At 34.8% G+C, this 21,073-nt stretch overlaps 2 protein-coding genes across 3 annotated transcripts in view; both read left to right on the forward strand.

Moving 5' to 3' along the window:
* LOC127630944 (E3 ubiquitin-protein ligase TRIM33-like) overlaps nucleotides 1–6,818 on the forward strand; it is a 33,455-nt gene extending 26,637 nt beyond the window's left edge. Inside the window, exons 18-21 of one of the 2 annotated variants that reach the window (XM_052108844.1) lie at nucleotides 120–194; nucleotides 1,040–1,192; nucleotides 5,303–5,353; nucleotides 5,549–6,817. In XM_052108844.1, the coding sequence (XP_051964804.1) occupies nucleotides 120–194; nucleotides 1,040–1,192; nucleotides 5,303–5,353; nucleotides 5,549–5,764 (495 nt within the window). In that variant the 3' untranslated portion in view covers nucleotides 5,765–6,817. Of the gene's footprint in view, nucleotides 1–119; nucleotides 195–1,039; nucleotides 1,193–5,302; nucleotides 5,354–5,548 lie in introns of both variants that reach the window. The other variant, XM_052108845.1, reaches the window with a different exon arrangement.
* A 1,459-nt stretch (nucleotides 6,819–8,277) lies between these two features.
* LOC127631176 (lysosomal amino acid transporter 1 homolog) lies at nucleotides 8,278–19,339 on the forward strand. The gene is made up of 8 exons (XM_052109202.1): nucleotides 8,278–8,352; nucleotides 9,034–9,223; nucleotides 11,354–11,483; nucleotides 11,679–11,766; nucleotides 13,317–13,477; nucleotides 13,927–14,019; nucleotides 15,878–16,063; nucleotides 17,954–19,339. Exons 2-8 carry the CDS (start codon nucleotides 9,036–9,038, stop codon nucleotides 18,038–18,040), a joined length of 933 nt encoding a protein of 310 aa, XP_051965162.1. The 5' UTR covers nucleotides 8,278–8,352; nucleotides 9,034–9,035; the 3' UTR covers nucleotides 18,041–19,339.
* The last annotated feature ends 1,734 nt before the right edge of the window (nucleotides 19,340–21,073 follow it).

Consider the following 21,073-nt stretch of genomic DNA (forward strand, 5'->3'; position numbering starts at 1 on the left):
AATGCAACAATGCTGAGGTGACTCTCAAAAAAAACTCTTTACTCTGTAAATATTTTTTCTAATATTTGTATTTATTTATGATCTGATTTTTTTTGTGTGTGTTTCTTCCTCTTTTGTAGCGCTGTGAGCGTCTTCTGCTGTTTATGTACTGTCATGAGCTCAGTATTGCATTTAGAGAGCCTGTTTCCACATTGGTAAGTTTTTGGCAAGCCCACAATTTCCTCATTTCTGTGAATGCAGTTGTTTCTGATGAAGAGCTCTTAAAGGGATAGTTCACCCAAAAATTAAAATTCTCTCATCATTTACTCTCATGTGACACAAATGAAGATTTTTAGAGGAATATTTCAGCTTTGTTGGTCCCTACAATGCAGGTGTACTCTGAAGCTCCAAAATACATATTAGGCACCATAAAAGTAATCCATCTGACTCCAGTGGTTAAATCCATGTCTTGAATTAAATATAATAGGTGTGGTTGTGAAGAAAATAAATATTAAAGTCCTTTTTACTATAAATCTCCACTTTCAAATACACATACTACTTTTGTTTTTGACCTCTGGTCTAATCCCTGCTGTTATGCTAGAATACGATTTCTAAGTAAATGACGTTACGTTCTACGTGAATGCAATATGCATCACACTGACCGATAATAACAAAATCATGAAAATGACTTTAACTTATCGAATTTCATAATTTAAAGGGCTCATAAGATTTTTTTGTCTGAGCTTTACTTGCCCTGGTGACATTTTTATTGGCTCTGAGGCAAAAATTATGTTTTGTGTATTTTTAGCAACACGTTTTTAAATTTAGATTTTATTGCATATTGACTAGTTTACAACAAATAACTTTTATAAGTAAAATAATCAAGTTCTTAACCATGTAAATGTAGTGAAATAACTGCAATGCTTGTGTTCTGTTCTATAAGTCTCTGTTATATACCTTGCATGCATTTGCACTTCATACATTTTCCTTTGTTTTTCCTTTTTGTAGTCCATGTTATCGTCTCACAACAGTACAGTTTTAATGCTTAATTTATCCTCAGGTACCCAATTACTATAAAATAATTAAGCATCCAATGGACTTGAAACTAATAAAGAAGAAACTGGAGCAAAAACATCCTCTGCATTACAAGAGCCCCAAAGAGTTTGTGTCCGACGCTCGTCTGGTCTTCATTAATTGTGCCAAATACAATGAGGTGAGTTTGGAGCATGTCCTTCAACTGGGTGGGGGTCTGATATTTACTGCATGTAAGAACAAATATTTAAAAGATGTTATACACTAAAGCAAAACAGCATGATCGTTGAAGAATTTGCAAATGCATTGCATGTGTTATATATTCAACAAGCTCATGTGTTGCACCAGTACTAACTTCTGAAGGAATGGTTTCAGTAAAGCTGAAAGCATTACTCAACTCTGATTGGTTGAGCAATTGTTTTGTCCAAGGACTAACACATTGTAAGATGTTTCATTCTATTAAAGGAGTGTTTATTTGTATATTACACACTGTGTTTATGTATGAAACATAATAATTGCTTGTTTTTATTTTGAAAGTAAAAATGACCTTTAAATGCATGAGAAGAATGCCATTGTGTGCAGATTTGATTTCACAATTGTATATCCTATAGCCAGAAGACTGCTTGATTTTTACTATAGTTGATAGGACTGGGTATTGATACATATTTCCCGTTTCATTCATTCAAGTGCATTTCGTTAAATATGTCCATTTTACGTTAACCTGTTGATATGCATTTCCCCACATGCGGTTGTGACGTCACTCTGCTTACGTTTAATATATAATTTACCATCTATAAATGTAATGAATGTTAACAAATTATACATCTTTTCAAAGGGCTAAGGCAGGGGTGACCAACCCTGCTACTGGAGCGCTACCTTCCTGCAGAGTTTAGCTCCAACACACCTGCCTGTCATTTCAAGTAATCCTAAAGACCTTGATAAGCTGGTTCAGGTGTGTTTGATTAGGGTTGGATCTAAACTCTGCAGGAAGGTAGCGCTCCAGGAGTAGGGTTGATCATCCCTGGTCTAAGGGTTCAACACTGATATCCGATCACGATAGCAATGCTCCAGAAACAGCAATTTTAGTTATTTGTGCTAGGAGTACAAATGAAAACCTGCAATATCAAAACGGGACTTCATACCTTTATGAAAACGCCAGATGAATCCAGTTCGTCCCACTTGGGTCAAATGTCCATGTCAAGCATTAATTGAAAAACATCCAATAGCACTTTTTGTCCATAAAAGTGATCAGTCTGGGAAATATCGATATATTCTCCATTGTTTACATGAGATCTCGCCTGAAAAATGTACCCTTCGTCATCGTTCTTCAACAAACTATGCAATGTGAGCAGCATTCATGTTGTAAAACTGTATATTATCTTATATATTAGAGTCCTGTTAATAAAATGAGCATGTCTCCAAAGTCTATATTTAAAAATGCAGTGTAGTTATATTCATAATAGCCGAGCAGTGCAGTCAGATTTTGTGTCGTCTTGAAAGGCGGAGCCTTAATTTTACTCTGTATACCGGCAGCGATTTTTAGAGAAAAAAAGCTTGCAGGAACCTCATTTTTTGTTAGATCATCTTCAAATTTGAAACAACTTATTTAGACTTGTGGCTTTGAGAACATTGTATTTCTAGGTTGTCTTGGCACTTTAATTGTTGTTTTTTTTTTTTTTTTTTTGTTTATAAAAACATGTTCAGCACAAAATATTTCCAATACTATAAACTTCAGCTTCTCTAACTTTTAAAAAATAACAACATTTATTAATTCTGAAACTTGAGAAATAAAGCCCAAAGTGTCTTTCAAAAGATACTACAACTGTGTCCATAGTCCAACGGGTCCAGTAAATACAACCATTTAAGATCAGGTATGTCATTTTCATGGATTGTGCTAAAAAAGGGGGTGTGTATCAACAGGTTAACCCTATTGTTACAAACCAGATGGGAATAAAGCTCTAGGGATATGTGGGGGACACACAAAGTTTTAACGCCAAATGTATTAAATATGAAACACAACGTTTGACGGCTCTTGCCTCACTCTGTTCAAGCTGAAAAGCCAGTACATGTATGGTATGTAAGTTTCACATGTTTATGGCACCATCTATTGGTTATTTGTGGAAAAAAAGTGGTTTCAATGTTTATATCGATCTATTTAAAATGGTGTCAGACTTCTGCAAAGATGACTCTTATGTTGGGATAAATCATCGCTTATTTTAATAAAATAAATGTGACAGTAATGATTATTAATACTGATATTTTAAAATGATTATTTGCAGACTATAGCAACATATGCTTGGTCAAAATTTTGTATTTTATTGAAAGCATGTTGAAATTACATATATCATATTTGATACAACAGGCTTTTGAGGGTTTGTTTTTTAAACACAAATCTTTGAAAAAGATATCAGATATATATAAAGTGTTAACTAATATTTCTGTGTATTTTCATATATGCAGCCTGCTCTGTCATTATAAAGATCTCATTATTTTACATCGCAAGCTATGATGATGCCATACCATAAATTCCTGATACTCAGCGAAAAAAGTACAATTTCCCTTTTTTAAATGTCAATAGTGTTTGGTGCATAAAATACATATGATAAAATTGTTTATTGAAAAAATAAATATTTTATTCATATTGTATTTGATGTGCTGAATTGAACTGTGATATATTTACAGACCAAGAAGAGGAAGTTGTCATGGCCACACTCAAATATTTGGTATCTCTGAAAAGTGCAGGGAGTTCTCTGATAATGCCCCATGATTTACCACTGTAGTATGTATGGGCTAAGAAAAACTTAAACAACAAATGTCCTATACAATAATGAATTGCTGGGTCTCAGGAGGATAATGACCTTTAAAGCCTAATGTATCAAATATGATACATAAAAAAATCTATGTCAATTTTTTTTCTACGATCTGTTTTTATATGTTGTCTAAAATTACAAAACAGTTTATATGTCAGGCTTTACAGGGTTAATACGTTATTTCTCAGCTAATGCTGTTAATAATACAGGGGACCTTTTAACATATTACATTATGAAAATATACATTTTGCTAATTTGATTTGATCTAGGTTTTTTTTTTTTTTCATTTTTGTCAATTTAGCATTTAAAAAATGTACAGTTTCCATGTATACCTTTAACAAATATGTCTTGAAATTGCAGGTGTTATATTGCATTTATATATCTGTATACATGTTTATTGTTTACATGCATAATTGTTTACAAGTATTTACATTGATATGTAGAACAAGTGCTAAAACGGTGCTGTCTCTTTAAGAGTACTGGCAGTTCAGCGAGTGTCTCGCGGAACTTAACGAGTGCTTCCTTACCGCACCTGTGCTATGCTGTTCTCTGATTAGAATTTCATTTTTGACTTAAGAACTAAAGGGATATTAAAAGACATTATTCAGTGACAAATGTATTGCATGAATCTCAACTTTGGACACCGATCTAGTCAAATACATTGTGTAATGATCTCAGTGCTGAACTTCACTGTCAAGTGAAATCTGAAAATTTACCAGCCAATGGCTAATCGCAGTTTTGGTCACGTAGCACAATTTTACATTTTAGCGGGTGGATTTTGTTTTTGTTCTCCTCACCTTGGCCAATCTGTGCTTCAAGCAGGCAAATTGTGTGTTTTGTTATGTTAGAAGTAATCAATACATAAAGACTCTTACAGGAATATGAGGACTTGACCGCTACAGACTACTGTCCTTTTTGGAAAGAAATGTTTTTCCCCTTGATTATAAAAGGCTGCTGTCACTCAGCAATGCACTTAAAAACTGTAGCACATAACACGTTTTTTTACTGACATTGTGGTGGTCAAATGTATTTATTGAAATGTTTGTTTTTGACTGAACATAAATACAACTGTAGAATGCTCTAGACATTTTACTGTCTTCAAAAGGCTTTGAAATGACTGAGGAATCCATGTCAAAGAAGCACTTTATAATTAAGGCATCATTTTGGACTATGATGTAATTATGAATCAACCAAGCTAACTGTTTGAAAGCAGGCCAATATATCAGCGTTCTTGGCTTCATAGATTGAAAAGGCAAATCCCTTTTAGTAGTTTTCCTTTTTAGTGAATATACACGGCCTGTTTGCTTATGCCGTATAACTGATGGCATGTATTAAGAGCAAACAGAAAATTGTGCTCCTTGGACATTTTTAAATACAGCTGAGGTTACAACCTCACTGTGTGGATGGTAAAAAAAAAATCTTTCTTCCCCTTTTCTTTTGTATATATTTTTTTGTGTGTGTGCTGTCATTGCCCTTTTTAGATGTCTCGAATAATCCAGGTTTATGATGAGGACATACAGAATAATGTTCAGGTAAGATGTTTTGTACACCACACTGAAGAGCTGCGCAGGCACCCAAAACACCCTAACGGCTTTGTAACCCTTTCTGTGATTCTCTCCTTTTCTTTCTCACCTGCCCATCCTTCCTTATTCACCGGGGCCTGCATTCCACCCTGCCCTCCCTCTTCTCACCTTTCCACACTCTTTCCCCTCTCCTCCCTTTTCTAGGCCGACTCGGAAGTAGCGGAGGCCGGAAAAGCTGTGAGCATGTACTTCGAAGAAAAGCTGCTGGAGATCTTTCCAGACCAAACGTTCCCGGCTGCCACGGAGGAGTCACAACCCGAGGACAATAAGGAGGATACGGAGGGCTCTGATGATGACGTTGTACAACCAAAACGCAAACGTTTAAAAGTCGACACTGAGAAGCTGATGTATATAAAGTAAAGAAAATGAGAGGACTGAGCAATTTGGAGAAAAAAAAGGAATGTGTCTTCCTTAAGACCGCCATATTATTCTGCTCTACGATGGGTCAGATAATTCTGGAACTGATGGAGTTCAGATATTTCGTTTATTTCATGTTCTGCCCACCCTGGCAATCCATTGTAAATGCTCCAAATTGACTTTGAAACTTGCATTGTGGATGTTGGAGTGCGAAGGATGAGGATTTGTTATTGGGTGTCAATGAAAACACTTGTACAGATTTAAATAGGTTTTTGTTTTGGTCTGGTTAAGTAAATAATATGCTTATTTTCTTGCATTTTTCTTTCCTTAAAACTATCTGTTATAAATTATACTCATCTCTTCCGTTGTATGATAAAGTTTAACATATATGGCCCAACTACCGCCTTTGCATGTGTGTTCTGTTGCTCCTTCCTACTGATAATTCAGATCTTTTAAAGAGGAGAAAGTTTTATCATTATTTTCAATCAAACGGTCACCCTTGTATTGTTGGAAAGTGTTAATCACAGACACTTTGGCTTTAAAAAGATGAATATTAAATGGATGCCTGTGCCACCAGACAAAACCACACAAAAGTACCACAAAAAGAAACTGCTGCAATGCTAGTTACAAGTCGAAAGGTGTTAAGTATTGCATAATGGGTAAACTTATGGTTGTATAATACCAGTTAAAGGTTTGAACCCATTCTGTATTATAACCGTTTCCCACATTTTAGCAATCGATGAATTCATCAACACCAACAATGGATGTAAGGGAATTATGTAGTAACCCAAAAAAAAGCAATTAAAAACATTTTATATTTCCAAAGTATGAAAAAGTATTCACCCTTTTGCTTGGATATCAGCTCTGCACTATCTGGACATTCTTTTGACCAACTTCATGAGGCACAACCTGGGATGCTTTTTAACAGTATTAGAGTTCCCATGTATACTGGATTCATTTTGGCTGCTTTTCCTTCAGTGTAGTCCAACTCATCCACAAAAAAAAGTTTAAATTACGATGTCAATTAAAAAAACTGAATCATATGACAATTTATTTTTTGTCTATTTTCAAGCATTTCAGCTGAAGCCTTTAGATCAAAATGAAGTATAAATTCTGTCAAGTGTGCCCGAATTGTTTCTTGGTGTGTGTGTGCACATCATTGTCAGCATTGCTTCAACGTTACTAAGGGGATAGTTCACCTAAAATTAAAATTCTCTAATCAATTACTCGTGCTATCAAAGATGTGTATGACTGACTTCTGCAAAACAAAGAATATTCTTCAAAAAATCTTTCTGTTTCTGCAGAAGAACGTCATACTCCTCTTTGATGGCATGAGGGTGAGTAAAATAGGTGAACTATTAAACAGCGCCCAGGTGCATCATTGATTTGCATATCTGTAAATATTAAAGTAACTTGATTTATTTTTAAGAGTTACACTTAGATTTAACATTTAATGTATTGTTTATATTTTATATTTGTTTTTTTACTGTTTATAAAAAAAATTCTTAAAATTACATATATTAAATAACAATTGTTTAAATATTTATAACATTGTAACTAATATATATAGTATAATGGAGCTAAAGGCACCCCTTTAAGGAAATGTGACTTTTATTTTTTTTTCTGGTCACAAAATGTATCTTAAAATGATTTAATTATATTGATGGGACAACATAATTTTGGAAGATGTTTTGAGAAGAAAAAAAAAAGGCAGTGAGGGAGCCTTTTACCCCACACTTAGGTTAAAATGCCCCTAGAGGGTCTAAAGTAATATTGTGTAGATACCGGGGTAATAGTTATAGGACACAATTTAAGATGATGCATACTCAAAATAACTACTTCAGAAAAAGTCAACCATTTCCTGTTAATTTCAAACACATTTGGCATTTTATTACATCTCAATTATTCTATAAACAAACTAATCTCTTTTATGATTAGAGAGTCAGTGTGAGCCCACTTTGAACCTTTTTCATAACAAATCTGTTTTTAAATAAAAACAATGTATTTTAAAGGGGCCTTTACCCCTGCAACAGGGGGGCTTTTTTTTTTTTTTTTTTTTTACCCCAAATACTATCCTTACACCAAATGGACAGTTATTAAAAATGTTTGATTGTATTAACTTAAACAAAACTGAAAATGATAAATTGTCTAAAAAAAAGTGTTAATTTCAGGGATTTTCATTAGTTACATATATTTACAGCATTTAAAATATATATCAAAAAAGGAGATCAAAGTGACATAACACACAATGAACTCATGGATCAGGAATATTTTCCAGTGTTTAGTGAAAAAAAGATGTTTAGAAAAGCGCTGTGGTCGTTTTTTGATGCTATTTAGTGTTTTGGAAGAAAATAAAATCAATGGAGCCTTTTACCCCGCCGTGCTTTTAGCCTCGTACCCTAAAGTTCATCAGTTTAGAGACTGTTTAGAAGACTGTTTGCATCACACCAAGAAGGCAATGTTTGCGACATGCACACATTTCTGCTGAATTGTCATTTCTGGTGTAATCAGGTGAGAATGGTCAGCTGATCGGACTGTTCGCCTCGAGCTCTCGTGTTTGTGTCTGGAGGTGACGGAGTGTTACTCTGAAGGTATTCTGTGTTTTTTTAAATTATTTTTTTTGTATTGTTTATTATTATTTTCCTCTGTAAATGTTACTAATTTAAGTGAGGGTATTTATTAAATGCCAAAATTATCTTAACTCTATTTACTGTAGTTGACAGTAGTTGACTTTAAATTAGGCTACTGTAATTTCAGCCTTTACAAAATGTTGCACATTTTATCCGTCGTGAACTTTTAGAAACGTAACAATTAACGTGTTATTAGATGCACAGAAAACACCGACTTCTCTGAATAGTGCTGAAATGAGTTGAAACTGCTAAACTGTCTCCGTTGAAGACAGATCGGGTTTTCCATTTGAATGTGTTTCCATTATTATGATCACTTGTTCTATTAAATGATAAAAGGCTACTTTGTTTGATATTTTGCCTATGATTTAAAATTAATTTTTTATTTGGTGACTTCAAAAACGAGGCGCTCCAACGTGAGTTGAAACTGCCGAAAGCTGCGAAAAAAATTATTAATCTGAATAAAAATGTGTGATTGAAACAAAGGCTAATTTTGACTGTATTCTAACTCTATTTTTATGTTATTTCACTGCTATAGGCCTATCTGAAATCCAACAGCTCCCATTCTGTATAAGAATCCATTATGCTAATTATGTGTCTTTAATTCCATACATGTTTAAATATTTATCTATTTTTTATCTCCAGGGATGTCTAATGGGGCCCTTTACAGTGGTTTATTTGTGCTGGTTAATAATGGAAACTTCAACTCTCTCTGCCCGAATGGGTCTGAGTGGGTTTGGAAGGGTCTGGGGGAATGTGCCCAGGATGCCAGAGATATTGCCAGTGTGATTCTCGGGCTGCTGTCAATAGTTTGCTTCATGGTATCCTCAATACCGTGTAAGTAGGCCAACAAAAAAAAAAAAACTCTTACAGATGGTTTTAACCATCAGAGACAAACTTTAGCAAAATTACAAGGTATTGCAAGCAATGTTTAAAGCAATTATATACAACCTATTTTTTTCCAGAAAGAACAGCAGCTCACACTCTGAAATGTATCAAGTTTGGCAGGAAAAATATTTACAGTTGAAGTCAGAAGTTTACATACACTTTGGTTGAAATCATTAAAACATGTTTTAACCACTCCACAGATTTAATAATAAGCAAACTATAGTTTTGACAAGTCGTTTAGGACATCTGCTTTGTGCACGACACAAGTAATTCTTCCAAAAATATTTACAGACAGATTGTTTCACATTTAATTGACTATATCACTATTGCAGGAGGTCATACGTTTACATACACTAATTTAACTGCCTTTCAGCAGCTTGGACTTATGTCAAGTCTTTAGGCAATTAACTTCTGATTAATTGAAGCAAAAATCGAGGTTATAGTGAGGCACTGTATGGAAATTAATTGGACCCATTTTTAGAGGGTTTAAAGCAGAAATGTAAAGCTTATAATTTTATAAAAGCACTTGCATTAATTCTTCCGATTAAAATTAATGCATTATTTGAGCTGTAAAGTTGTTTAAATTTTACAGCCAATTTATGGTTTTATTAGGGTTTTAGGGGTTGTTGACATTACATCGTCTTGGCAACGAAGTTGAAAAATGGCTATAACTTAACACAGAAAATGTTAGTAAGTGATTTTATCACTCTAAAATCATGTTTATATGCATATTGTTTATGTCTTGTGGCTACCTTTGAAACAGTGAGTATTTAAACATTCAAAAATAGTCTCCATTCACTTCCATTGGAAGTGCCTCACTGGAACCCAGAGGCAATCAAAATACATTTTTGTGATAATTAAAATTATGCCACAAATGCTGTCGATTGAGCTTAGCTTGTATTGAACTGGAGCATTCATAAAATATGGTTCATAATAGCATTAAGTGCTATTATGAACCATTTTCAAGGTTATTTTGAAAGATATTTTGTGTTATAACCTAAAGTTCCCTTTTTAATTGGGGATTGCACAAGTGACATGCTACAATTTGCACGTTTAAGGATTTGAAGCTGCTGACATCTGCAATTATTATTCAATACCACAAGAATGTAGAAAAGTTTGAGAGGTATTTGTAATATATAGTAACTTTAATTACATTACTTACATTGCCATAGAAAATCATGAACTGCAATTCCTTTTTGATGTTGCATGTTTTCAGTGCTTGTTTTCTTTAATTTTAATATGATTTAATGTAATTTGGTCCTATAAAAAATGTACGTTTTGGCACTAAAACTTCTTGAGATATAATGTGGTCATCATTTACTGCTAAGACCTGCCCAACTGACCTTTCGTTAAAGAAATAGTTCACCCAAAAATAAAAATGTTCTCATTTACTCACCCTCATGCCATCTCAGATGTGTGACTTTCTTTCTTCTGCTGAACACAACGATTTTTAAAAGAATATCTCAGCTCTTGAGGCCCTTACAATGCAAGTCAACAGGGTCCAAAATTTTAAAGCACAAAAAAGCACATAAAGGCAGCATAAAAGTAATCCACAAGACTTATTTTTATTGATTTTTTTACTATAAATCTCCACTTCCACTTTCACATTCTTCTTTTGTTTTTGGCGATTTGCATTCTTCATGCATAGCACCACCTACTGGGCAGGAATGAGAATTTGTAGTCAAATATCACTTGAATATTGATCTGTTTCTCACCCACACTTATCATATCACTTCTGAAAACATGGATTGAACCACTGAAGTCATATGAATTACTTTTATGCTGCTGTTATGTGCTTTTTTGAGCTTCAAAGTTCTGGTCACCATTCACTTGCATTGTGAGAACCAACAGAGCTGAAATATTCTTCCAGAAATCTTTATTTGTGTTCTGCTGAAGAAAGAAAGTCATACACATCTGGGATGGCATGAGAGTGAATAAATTATGGGTGGATTTTCATTTTTGGGAGAACTATTCCTTTAAGGCACATCAGTCATTTTAAACACCTGTACATGTGTGGTGAGATATTTTGCACATGATTAGAAACAATATGGTCATTAGATACTTTCTGTTTCTTTAGGCAGTACTACAGTTCCTGCAAGACAGGGAATATGGACAGCGCTCTGTCTATTTGGTTCCTTTTATTATGGCTGGGAGGTGACACATGCAATCTTGTTGGGTCGTTCTTGGCAGATCAACTTCCACTACAGGTAAGGAAGTTCACATTCCTCTTTTGTAAGTTGCACTGGATAACATTTCAAGTTAAATGAATAAATGTAACTGTAAATGCAGGACAATCATCTTTATTGGTTTCTGCTATTTAGATGCAAGAGTTTTGGCATTTGTTTACCATAGTGGTCTGTATTGGCCTGATTTGAATGCTCAGTCCATTGTCTCTCCTTTAGATGTACACTGCAGTGTACTATGTGTTTGCAGATGGGCTTATGCTGTCAATGTACATCTACTACAAACTAAAGAATAAAATGGCAAGGGGTGAGTTGGAAATCATATCTTACTCGTGATTTTGTACTGTAAATGTCTTAAAAGGTTAGTTAACCCAACACTGAAATTATTATTAGTCATTATTTACTCATGTATTGGTCCCTCGTGTTGTTCCAAAACATTATTAATTTCTATTGTCAAATGCAAAATGAGCAATTTCTGAGAATGTGTTGGTCACTTTTGTTCATGCAATGGTTTCTGAAGATGTTAAGCCTCAAAAAAGGACTCAAAATAACCATAAAAGCACCATAAATGTGGTCCACACGGCTCACGCTTTGCTCTTCTGAAGCTATACAAGGTTTTTGTGTAAGGAAAAGGCGCAAATATAAGTCATTATTATATCATTTATCTTGAGTCATCAATCATTAAACCCAACCAGGATATTCTCCAAAATTCACCTTTCTTCATGTATCGCAGAAGAAAGAACATTATACATTTTGTATCGACATGAAGGTGAGTAAATGATGACAGAATTGTCATTTTAGGGTGAACTATCCCTTTTAAGGATAATCTCGGATCCAATACAAGTGAAGCTCAATCGACTGCATTTGTGACAATATTGATTATCAGAAAAACTGACTTCCTGTCAAAAATCGAGGTTACAGTGAGGCACTTACAATGGAAGTGAATGGAGCCAATTCTTGGAGGGTTTAAAGACAAATATGTGAAGCTTATAATTGGTGGTGGTGTAGTGGGCTAAAGCACATAACTGGTAATCAGAAGGTCACTGGTTCGATCCCCACAGCCACCACCATTTTGTTCTTGAGCAAGGCACTTAATCCAGGTTGCTCTGGGGGGATTGTCCCTGTAATAAGTGCACCGTAAGTCGCTTTGGATAAAAGCATCTGCCAAATGCATAAATGTAAATGTAAAGTTGTTTGAAGTTGTTGTATTATTTACGATCATTTTATTTTTTTTTTAGGGTTTACAACGTTATACCACCATGGCATCAATGTTGTAAAATTGGAAATAACGTTACACAGAAAAGGTTCATAAATGCATATTGTTTGTGTCTTGTGGCTTTAATCTTTACGAGTATTTTCACTTTTATGGATTAGTCCCGTTCACTACCATTCTAAGTGCTTCACTGCAACCCAGGATTTTGGATGAGTCAAAATGAGTTTTGTGGTAACAAACATTATGAGCCATTGAGCTAAACTTGTACTGAACCTTGAATGTTCTTTAAAGTATATTTTATCAATTGCAATCAAGGTATACAGTGTTCTCATCAGTTTTGGAGAATATTGTCTTTCCAGCAAATCATTTTCCTGGCAACCCTGCTGCAAAGGTCTCATACTGTACAGTGAAGCATGTGCTTTTGAACAGTCTTTTGTTATCATTTTGCAGCTTTAATTAGCAGTGTTTAGACCAGCAATGCTAAATTACAAAGTCAGTTATAAGTTGAGGCCCCTTAAGGTTCTGACAATTCTCAGCATTGCTCTACATTTACTCTGTATTCCTTACTGACCCGTGGCATACCAGCAGCACAGTGTGCTGATGTGTGAAGCTCTAATTCATGGAAATGCTTTTCTCCTCCGTAGACAGAGACAGTTCATTGCTGAATGCAATCAACATGCTGTGTCTTCTGGGAATATCAGCTTCGTTTCTCAGTCTCCCTCACTCAGCCTTGGAGTATCAGATGCCTGTAGGGTTCAAGGGTCGAGTTCTACTGGCTGTGGAGGATGAAAACGGTTCGTTACAGGTGAGGTTGCTGATCCAAGAAAATGTGTTTGTGCCATTCCAGACAGGGTGTCAGTTTGTGCGTTGCTTGGCATTATGCAATGATTGATCCTGCTTATTCTTTGTTTGGAACTATTTACGTTGATGTAGCAAAATAGATCAAATAACTGGCCATAGTGTGTCTACAACGCAAGTTAATTGATATTAACCACTTGTAAATTGAACAAGATGTATTGAATAGATGTGATTATCTGTTGTATTCAGAACCACAGCACTATTACAGTAGTTGTGTGATATTGTTTAAATGTACAATGCATGCAGTTTTTATCTTTAAAGGTAAATTGTTTTAATTGTTTTAAATTTAAATTGAAAATCTTTTCGGGTTGAATTGTTGAGTTGCATTTGATTCATTTATATAACTAATTTTCTCTGGTATAGGATTGAGCTGATGTTTTTAATCATGTTTTTCAGCCCTTTACTACAAAGGAGATTATAGGCTTTATCATTGGCTCCGTGTCCTCAGTACTGTATCTGTGCTCCAGACTGCCACAGATGTACACCAATGTAAGTATTGGGAGTGGTGGTGGTGTAGTGGGCTAAAGCACATAAATGGTAATCAGAAGGTCTCTGGTTCGATCCCCATAGCCACCACCATTGGTGTCCTTGAGCAAGGCACTTAACTCCAGGTTGCTCAGGGGATTGTCCCTGTAATAAGTGCACTGTAAGTCACTTTGGATAAAAGCATCTGCCAAATGCATAAATGTAAATTATTTATAAATGTATGTATAGGCGAATCCCAAAATAACCTGACATATCCAAGGCCCTGTACCATAAAGCTAGCTGTACAAACTCAGGGATCCAGGATTAGTTTTGAGTTGACAAAACCAAACCTTTACAATCAGGCTTAATTGGTACCAGGATGCTGCTCGTCAACTTTCTCTGTCAACTCAGGCTTTGATCCTGAGTTTAAGATTATTTCCCATGCTCATGCATATGAATATTGACGTTTGCAGCAAACAGCCAATCACATGAAACATGAAGAGAAAGACCACTGTTCAGATTCACTTCTCGGTGGGATTAACCTCTGAAGGTCGATCATTATGAAGAATATAAATACATTTAAAGCTGTTACTTATTAGCTGATATATCAATGCATAAGTGAATTCATATGGGTCCACAAAAATAACACCCAAGATTATTCATTTTAAAAGCTTAAAAACTTTTATATTCATTTAAATTGGAAGCATAATATAATTTAATACTATTACAAATTAATATAGGGATTTAAGTCATTTAAATGTGAGCACTTGTAATACTGCATGCAATACTTGGTATGCAATAATAAGACATATTTCTTTTTTAAGACGTTTTGTGTATTGCTTATATTGAGTTTCATGTGGAATACTGTATGTTCACCTCTAGTCCATGAAACAAAGGAGTTTGGGAAGTATTCTTCCTTTCTATAGCCATCTTGTACTGTGATTAAGCTGTGCAGGTGACTGGGTCTTCGTTGCTGTATCTTGCGCTTCATAATGCACCACATATTCTCAATTAGAGACTGGTCAGGACTGCAGACAGTCCAATCTAGCACCCGCACTCTACTTATACAGCCATGCACTCGTAATCCGGGCAGGATGTGGTTTGGCATTGTCCTGCTGATCTCTGATCCGTCAGATGTCACTGTCTTAAAAACCGTCATGCATCTATAATGATATCATGGCATGGGTTCAGGAATACTTCGGTAAACCAGTCAACAACATTCCATTCTGCATCCACAGATTTATGATAAGGTTTTACTATGCAAAGCAGAAGCCATACAGCAACACTGTACAGAAGCGCCACCAAATTCTCTGGGCTCGGTCTCATCTGAGATGGAAAGTAGAAAAGTGTAGAATCATGTTTTGTGGTCTGACTAGTTCACACTTCAAATTGTTTTTGGAAAAAAACAGCCATTGTGTTCTCCGGGCCAAAGAGGGAAAAGGACCATCCAATCGGTTATCAGTGCTAGGTCCAAAAGCAAGTGTCCTTCATGGTATCGGTGCTCATGGCATGGGAAACTTGATGTGAGGGCACCATTAATACAGAAAGATATGTACAAATTTTGGAGCAAAAATATATATTGCCATCCAGATGTCATCTTTTCCAGGGACATCAATGCATTTTCCAGTGGGACAACACCAAAACCACATGCTGCCCAGATTACAAGTGCATATCTGTGTAAGTAGAGAATGCGGATGCTAGATTGGCCTGCCTGCAGCCCTCTCCTGTCGCCAATTGAGAATGTGTGGCACACACAGGGTGAATATAGCACTGGGTGACAAGAATTTACAAATCACTCCTGTTAGTTTTTATTCGAATTTTTCATACTGTCCCAACTTTTCAGAATTGGGGTTGAAGTTGAAATATTTCTTGCTGTCTGCAGTTTCGTCGGAAGTCAACAGAGGGCGTGTCTTTTTTCTTGTTTGCCCTTGTGATTCTGGGAAACACTACATATGGCATAAGCGTGCTACTGAAGAACCCAGACCGAGGGCAGGGAGAGACCAGCTACATCATGCACCACCTCCCCTGGCTCATCGGCAGCCTAGGAACTCTCTCACTTGACCTCATAATATCCTTTCACATTTTAGCCACCGAGCTGTGAGTGACGAAATGGGAGAGGATCATTATTTCCCAGCACAGCCTCACAGACAGATCCACAGAAAAATGTGAATTTATTCAATGATGGACAAAGCTTTTTACAAATTGGAACATCATTCATGCTGGATTCTGCTTAAGGCTGGATTACACTACACAATTTCAGTGTTGACCGATTTCACAGAAAATCACATAGTATATGATGGATACAGACGTTCTCACCCTCAGACAAAAATTCCATCTAGTTGAAGGATATCAAACATGTTTGATATTTTATTGCCGACTATAGAGGAAATTTAGTTTTGTATGATGCTCCACTCCTGTAATATAAAGTCATTACTGTATATGACCTGCTCCATAATTTTGAGTCCCATTTACCCAGAATCACATATTGGGTTTTTATGTTCCTATGCCCAACCATTGCCAGGATATAATAATTTGAATGCCGGCTGCCATAAAACCTTTGTTTTAGCAAGTCAGTCCACTCGGTGGCCATCTCTGAAATGCTCTCGGGCAGGCCGTACAGCTTTTTTTCAATATAAACAAGCGGCAAACAAGTACAGCTCCTATCTACTTAAATGGGGAAAGACAAAATCTTCTAAATGGTTGATCAAGAATATGACCAAAGAACATATTTCAAATCAGCAGTAAACTCTGACAACAATGGTATAATAAATTGTACTTCTTTACCTCAGATTTAGCTAAAACCGCAATTTTCCCGGCTTGAATAGCTAATGTGCATGCACGTTCTCAAGTTGACTGACAGGCAATGTCTGTATCTAAAAGGTGATTGGCTTTTTTACCTGTAAGGCAGGACTTCCTTTCTACATCTCTTTACCATTGGGCATTCCAGTTTCTCCCATTAATGTTAATAGAATTTGCTAAATAGTCTCTGATGGTATTTGCAATTTGCTCTACAGAGCTACTTAACTGTTGACACTGAATAACTTTCCAGAGGTAAATGTAGGCTTTTCCCACATTTGAAAAACTGATTTAAAAAGAGATGTTCAATTTAGCCCATTGCATTGTATTTTTCATCATTCCCTCTGATATTTCTGTTTGTTTTCTAGCAAGTGAGAAGCAGCACTGTTTGAACTGACAGCAGTTGAAGTGATCTTGACATAGCATTAAAAAGCATAAAACCATTTCTGACACAAATAAGAGACAAAGATAAGACTTGATTTAAATCAAAAACATTAGAAAACCCAAAACATTTCAAAATCAAGTTTTTGTCCAAATTTCACCTTTTTCCAAAAATGGCCCATTGACGACAACCCATTTTGATGGAGGGTATCACATATGGTTAGCAGCCAATGGAAAACGTGCGTGTGAAGCCACACAGCTCAATACATTTTGATGCCGAACAAGCTCCCACCTCCAACTAGTATCTATTGTTATTGTAGTATCTGTCTTTTTACCCAAGATCACATCCAAATTCACTTGACCTTGTCTTCCAGATTTTATCTGTAGTCATTTACATAGTTAAAGTGTGAGATGAAATATTGTGTACTGTAATTCGGCCTTAATTTTAAGTATGCATCTATTTCACAATTAATATACACTGGACAATTCCTAAAACCTGGTGATCAGTACGAGTGCTAAATAGCCTAAATTGATTCATTGACCAGGCTTGTTTGAAAACATACAGTCAGAGGTCACAAGACTGGTGTTGCACTCAGTATTACAGAAATGTATGGTTGACATTCGGATGCATATATTGACAAAGCACAGATAGTCACTATAGTATCCAGCTATGTGTTGTACATCGCTGAGGTCATGTGATTTCAACTCTGGCTTGCAGAATCTCTTGTAAATATTTATTTGTTTTATCTCAGCTTGTTTTTGCCTTAACACTTCTCTTCAGATATCCGTGCAGTTTATGATGTACAGCAAATCTCCTCGCAATTCCACTGATACAGACGAAGAGACTGCCGCCCTTCTTCACGGCTGAAAAACCCCCATTCCAGCTTTTATTTGTCGATGTTGGAGATGCCTTGTGCAGCTTTTGCGCATCAGAGTGCATCTCGTTCCCTCCACCTACATGGCTAAAATACAAGAACATAAAACTTGATAGTGGATAGTTATTTACATTTTATTATCAACAGATTTTAGTTATGTCAGCAGATAAAGTTTCTTGTCCTATGGAAAATACTGAACATTCTTAAAAGGTTCAAATGTTTGACACCAAAGGGACTAAAACACTTTCAAAAATATATATATATTTTTTTGTGCAAAGCATAAAATCATGTTAAAGTTCACCCAAAAAATGAAAATTAATTCATCTACTCACCCTTATGCCATCCCAGATATGTATGACTTTCCTGCTGGATTCGAGTGAATCCACCAGTTTGAGTTTTTTTTGGTCTATAAGAGGGAATGGGTGCCAAAATTTTGAAGCTACAAAAATCACATTAGTCAGCATAAAAGTAATCCATATGACTTTAGTGGTTAAATCAATATCTTCAGAAATGATATGATAGGTGTGGGTGAGAAACAGATCACGTTTACATTTTTCTTGTGTTTTTGGTGATTCACATTCTACATGCTTAGCAAAAAAGAACTTGAATATCGATCTCTTTCTCACTCACACCTATCACTTCACTTCTGAAAATATGGATTAAAACACTGGAGTCTTACTTTTTGAAGCAAAACATTTTTGGCACCAATCCACTTCCATTGTGTAGACCTACAGAGCTGAGATATTCTTCTAAAAATCCTAATTTGTGTTCTGCAGAAAAAAAGAAAGTCATACATATCTGAGATTGCATGGGGGTGAGTAAATGATGAGAATGTTTATTTTTGGGTGAAACAATCCCTTTAAGTATTTGGACATCATTGATAATATTGACTGGGGAAAAAAACTGTAAAAATAGGTTGCCTTCACTTTGTTTACTGTAATTGATTGTTTAAATGCTGCTTTCATTGTCTTGTAATCTGTTGTACAAATGTCTGAATTGTTATATACCTTTATAGTGATCATATATCTTTATAGAGGATTTCACACTGCACTTGTCAGTCAGATGTGACTTTTATTGAAGTTTTTTTTTTTAAGTCTTGTTTAACTCTCTCTCTCTCTCTCTCTCTCTCTCTCTTCTGTGATATCACCCAACAACCACAATGTTTTGTGGGCAAACATGTTTGATCTTTGTGTGTTTGTGTATTGAATTTGTTTATTTTTCCAAGGCGATGACCACACAAGCAGCAACTCTGCAAATAAATAACACGCCTCACACGAAGCACACAAGCAAGTAAACGCACAATTGATTTAAATGGAATTTGGTGTTAGCATGTTGCTAAGCTAATTACTGAGCATACGCCTTCCAATTTCAATTTCAAAACACAATTACAGAAATTGTGAAATTGTGAAATTTAATTACTTGTAAAAATGCTTTTTATATATATATATATATATATATATATATATATATATATATATATATATATATATATATATATATATATATATGATTTTTATTTCAATAGTTGAAATGTTAATTTCTGATATCAAAATTTGATTATAACTAGATTATAAGGAAGTGCACAAATATTGTAGTATAGTAAATTTTTAAATGTACTGAACTATTTTTAAAGAGGCTTTTCAGTATTGAATTCATATTTATAATCGACACCTTATTTCGTCTGCCATCTTGGATGGACTTTTTTCATTGTTTATCACAATGCATTTTGCAATTGCTGTCTATTCTAATTCTATTGCTTAGAATTTGGCATAAAGAAGGGATCTTAGGCCACATCCAAACTAATTAATTTGCATTTGAAAATATAGTTTTTAGTTTCCTGACATCATTGTTTTCCGAAGTATGCGATAACGGAGAGCGTTTTCGAAATCCTAAATTTTTGGTGGAGGAAAAGCTGTAGGGTGTGGCAAGTCGAACTGACTTTCAATCATGTGCAGGATATGAATTATAGATCATTTTTCACTAGATAATTTTTTAATTGCAAGAATTAAATTACTACTAGTGAATGTGCTTATTTTTATATAAATAATAAACAACACACAGTTAACCCTCCCAATGTTCAAGCCAAATCTACGCCCTTGTTTTCACTAGAACACGATTACAGAAATCTATAATACATTTTTTTTGTTGAAATTCCAATTTCACATTTCAACAATGCACTTCTTAATAGTAAAAACTTATATATTTTTAAATCAATAATTACATTGCTACAAGTGCAAATGTCCATTCCTGATTTAAACAATTTAATTAAATTACTTGTAAAAATGCAATTTTTTTTTTTTTTTAATATCTGTGATTTTTATTTCAAAAGTGGAAATGTTAATTTCTGATATCTATAATTTGATTATAACTAGTAAGAAAGTCTTTTAAGATATCGTTAATTACTTAGCAATTTATTGATCTGAAATCAATTTCCAGATATCTGTAATACCAAATTTAACATGCTGAAATACATTTCCAGATATAAATAAATAGCATTTTCACACATTTTAATTCAATTTATTTCGGGACTAGATATTTTTGACGGGTATGTAATTACTGATGTAAAAAATATTTTTACTAGTTAGAAGTGCATTGATGATATGTGAAGTGGGAATTTCAACTAAGAAATGAAAGATATCTGTAAGTTTTGAATAGCGGTGAATGACAGTTTGTGGCGAAATTCTAGTTGAACTTGCATATTTTTTTAAATATCAATAATGTTTTTGTTTTTTAGATGGTGGAGAGTCCATTTCCATAAGTAGCCTAATAACGTAATTTGAATATCAAGAAATAACTTTTTTTTTTTTTTTACCAGTGCAAACCCAAACCCTGCTCAAAAATTAGCAATTTCACTAGAAATTCCATTCTTTTTTAAGCATTTTAACTCATAAAAATTACATAGGCCTAATTTGTTATCTAAAGTTCATATCTTGCATGTGATTAAATGTCAAAAGGGCTTGCGGGAGTAATGTGGATGAGAACACACACGTAAAATGTTTTCAAATGAAAATGTGTGGACGTGGCCT

Source organism: Xyrauchen texanus, chromosome 37 (genome assembly GCF_025860055.1).
Source record: "Xyrauchen texanus isolate HMW12.3.18 chromosome 37, RBS_HiC_50CHRs, whole genome shotgun sequence".
Classification (NCBI taxonomy): Eukaryota; Metazoa; Chordata; class Actinopteri; order Cypriniformes; family Catostomidae; genus Xyrauchen; species Xyrauchen texanus.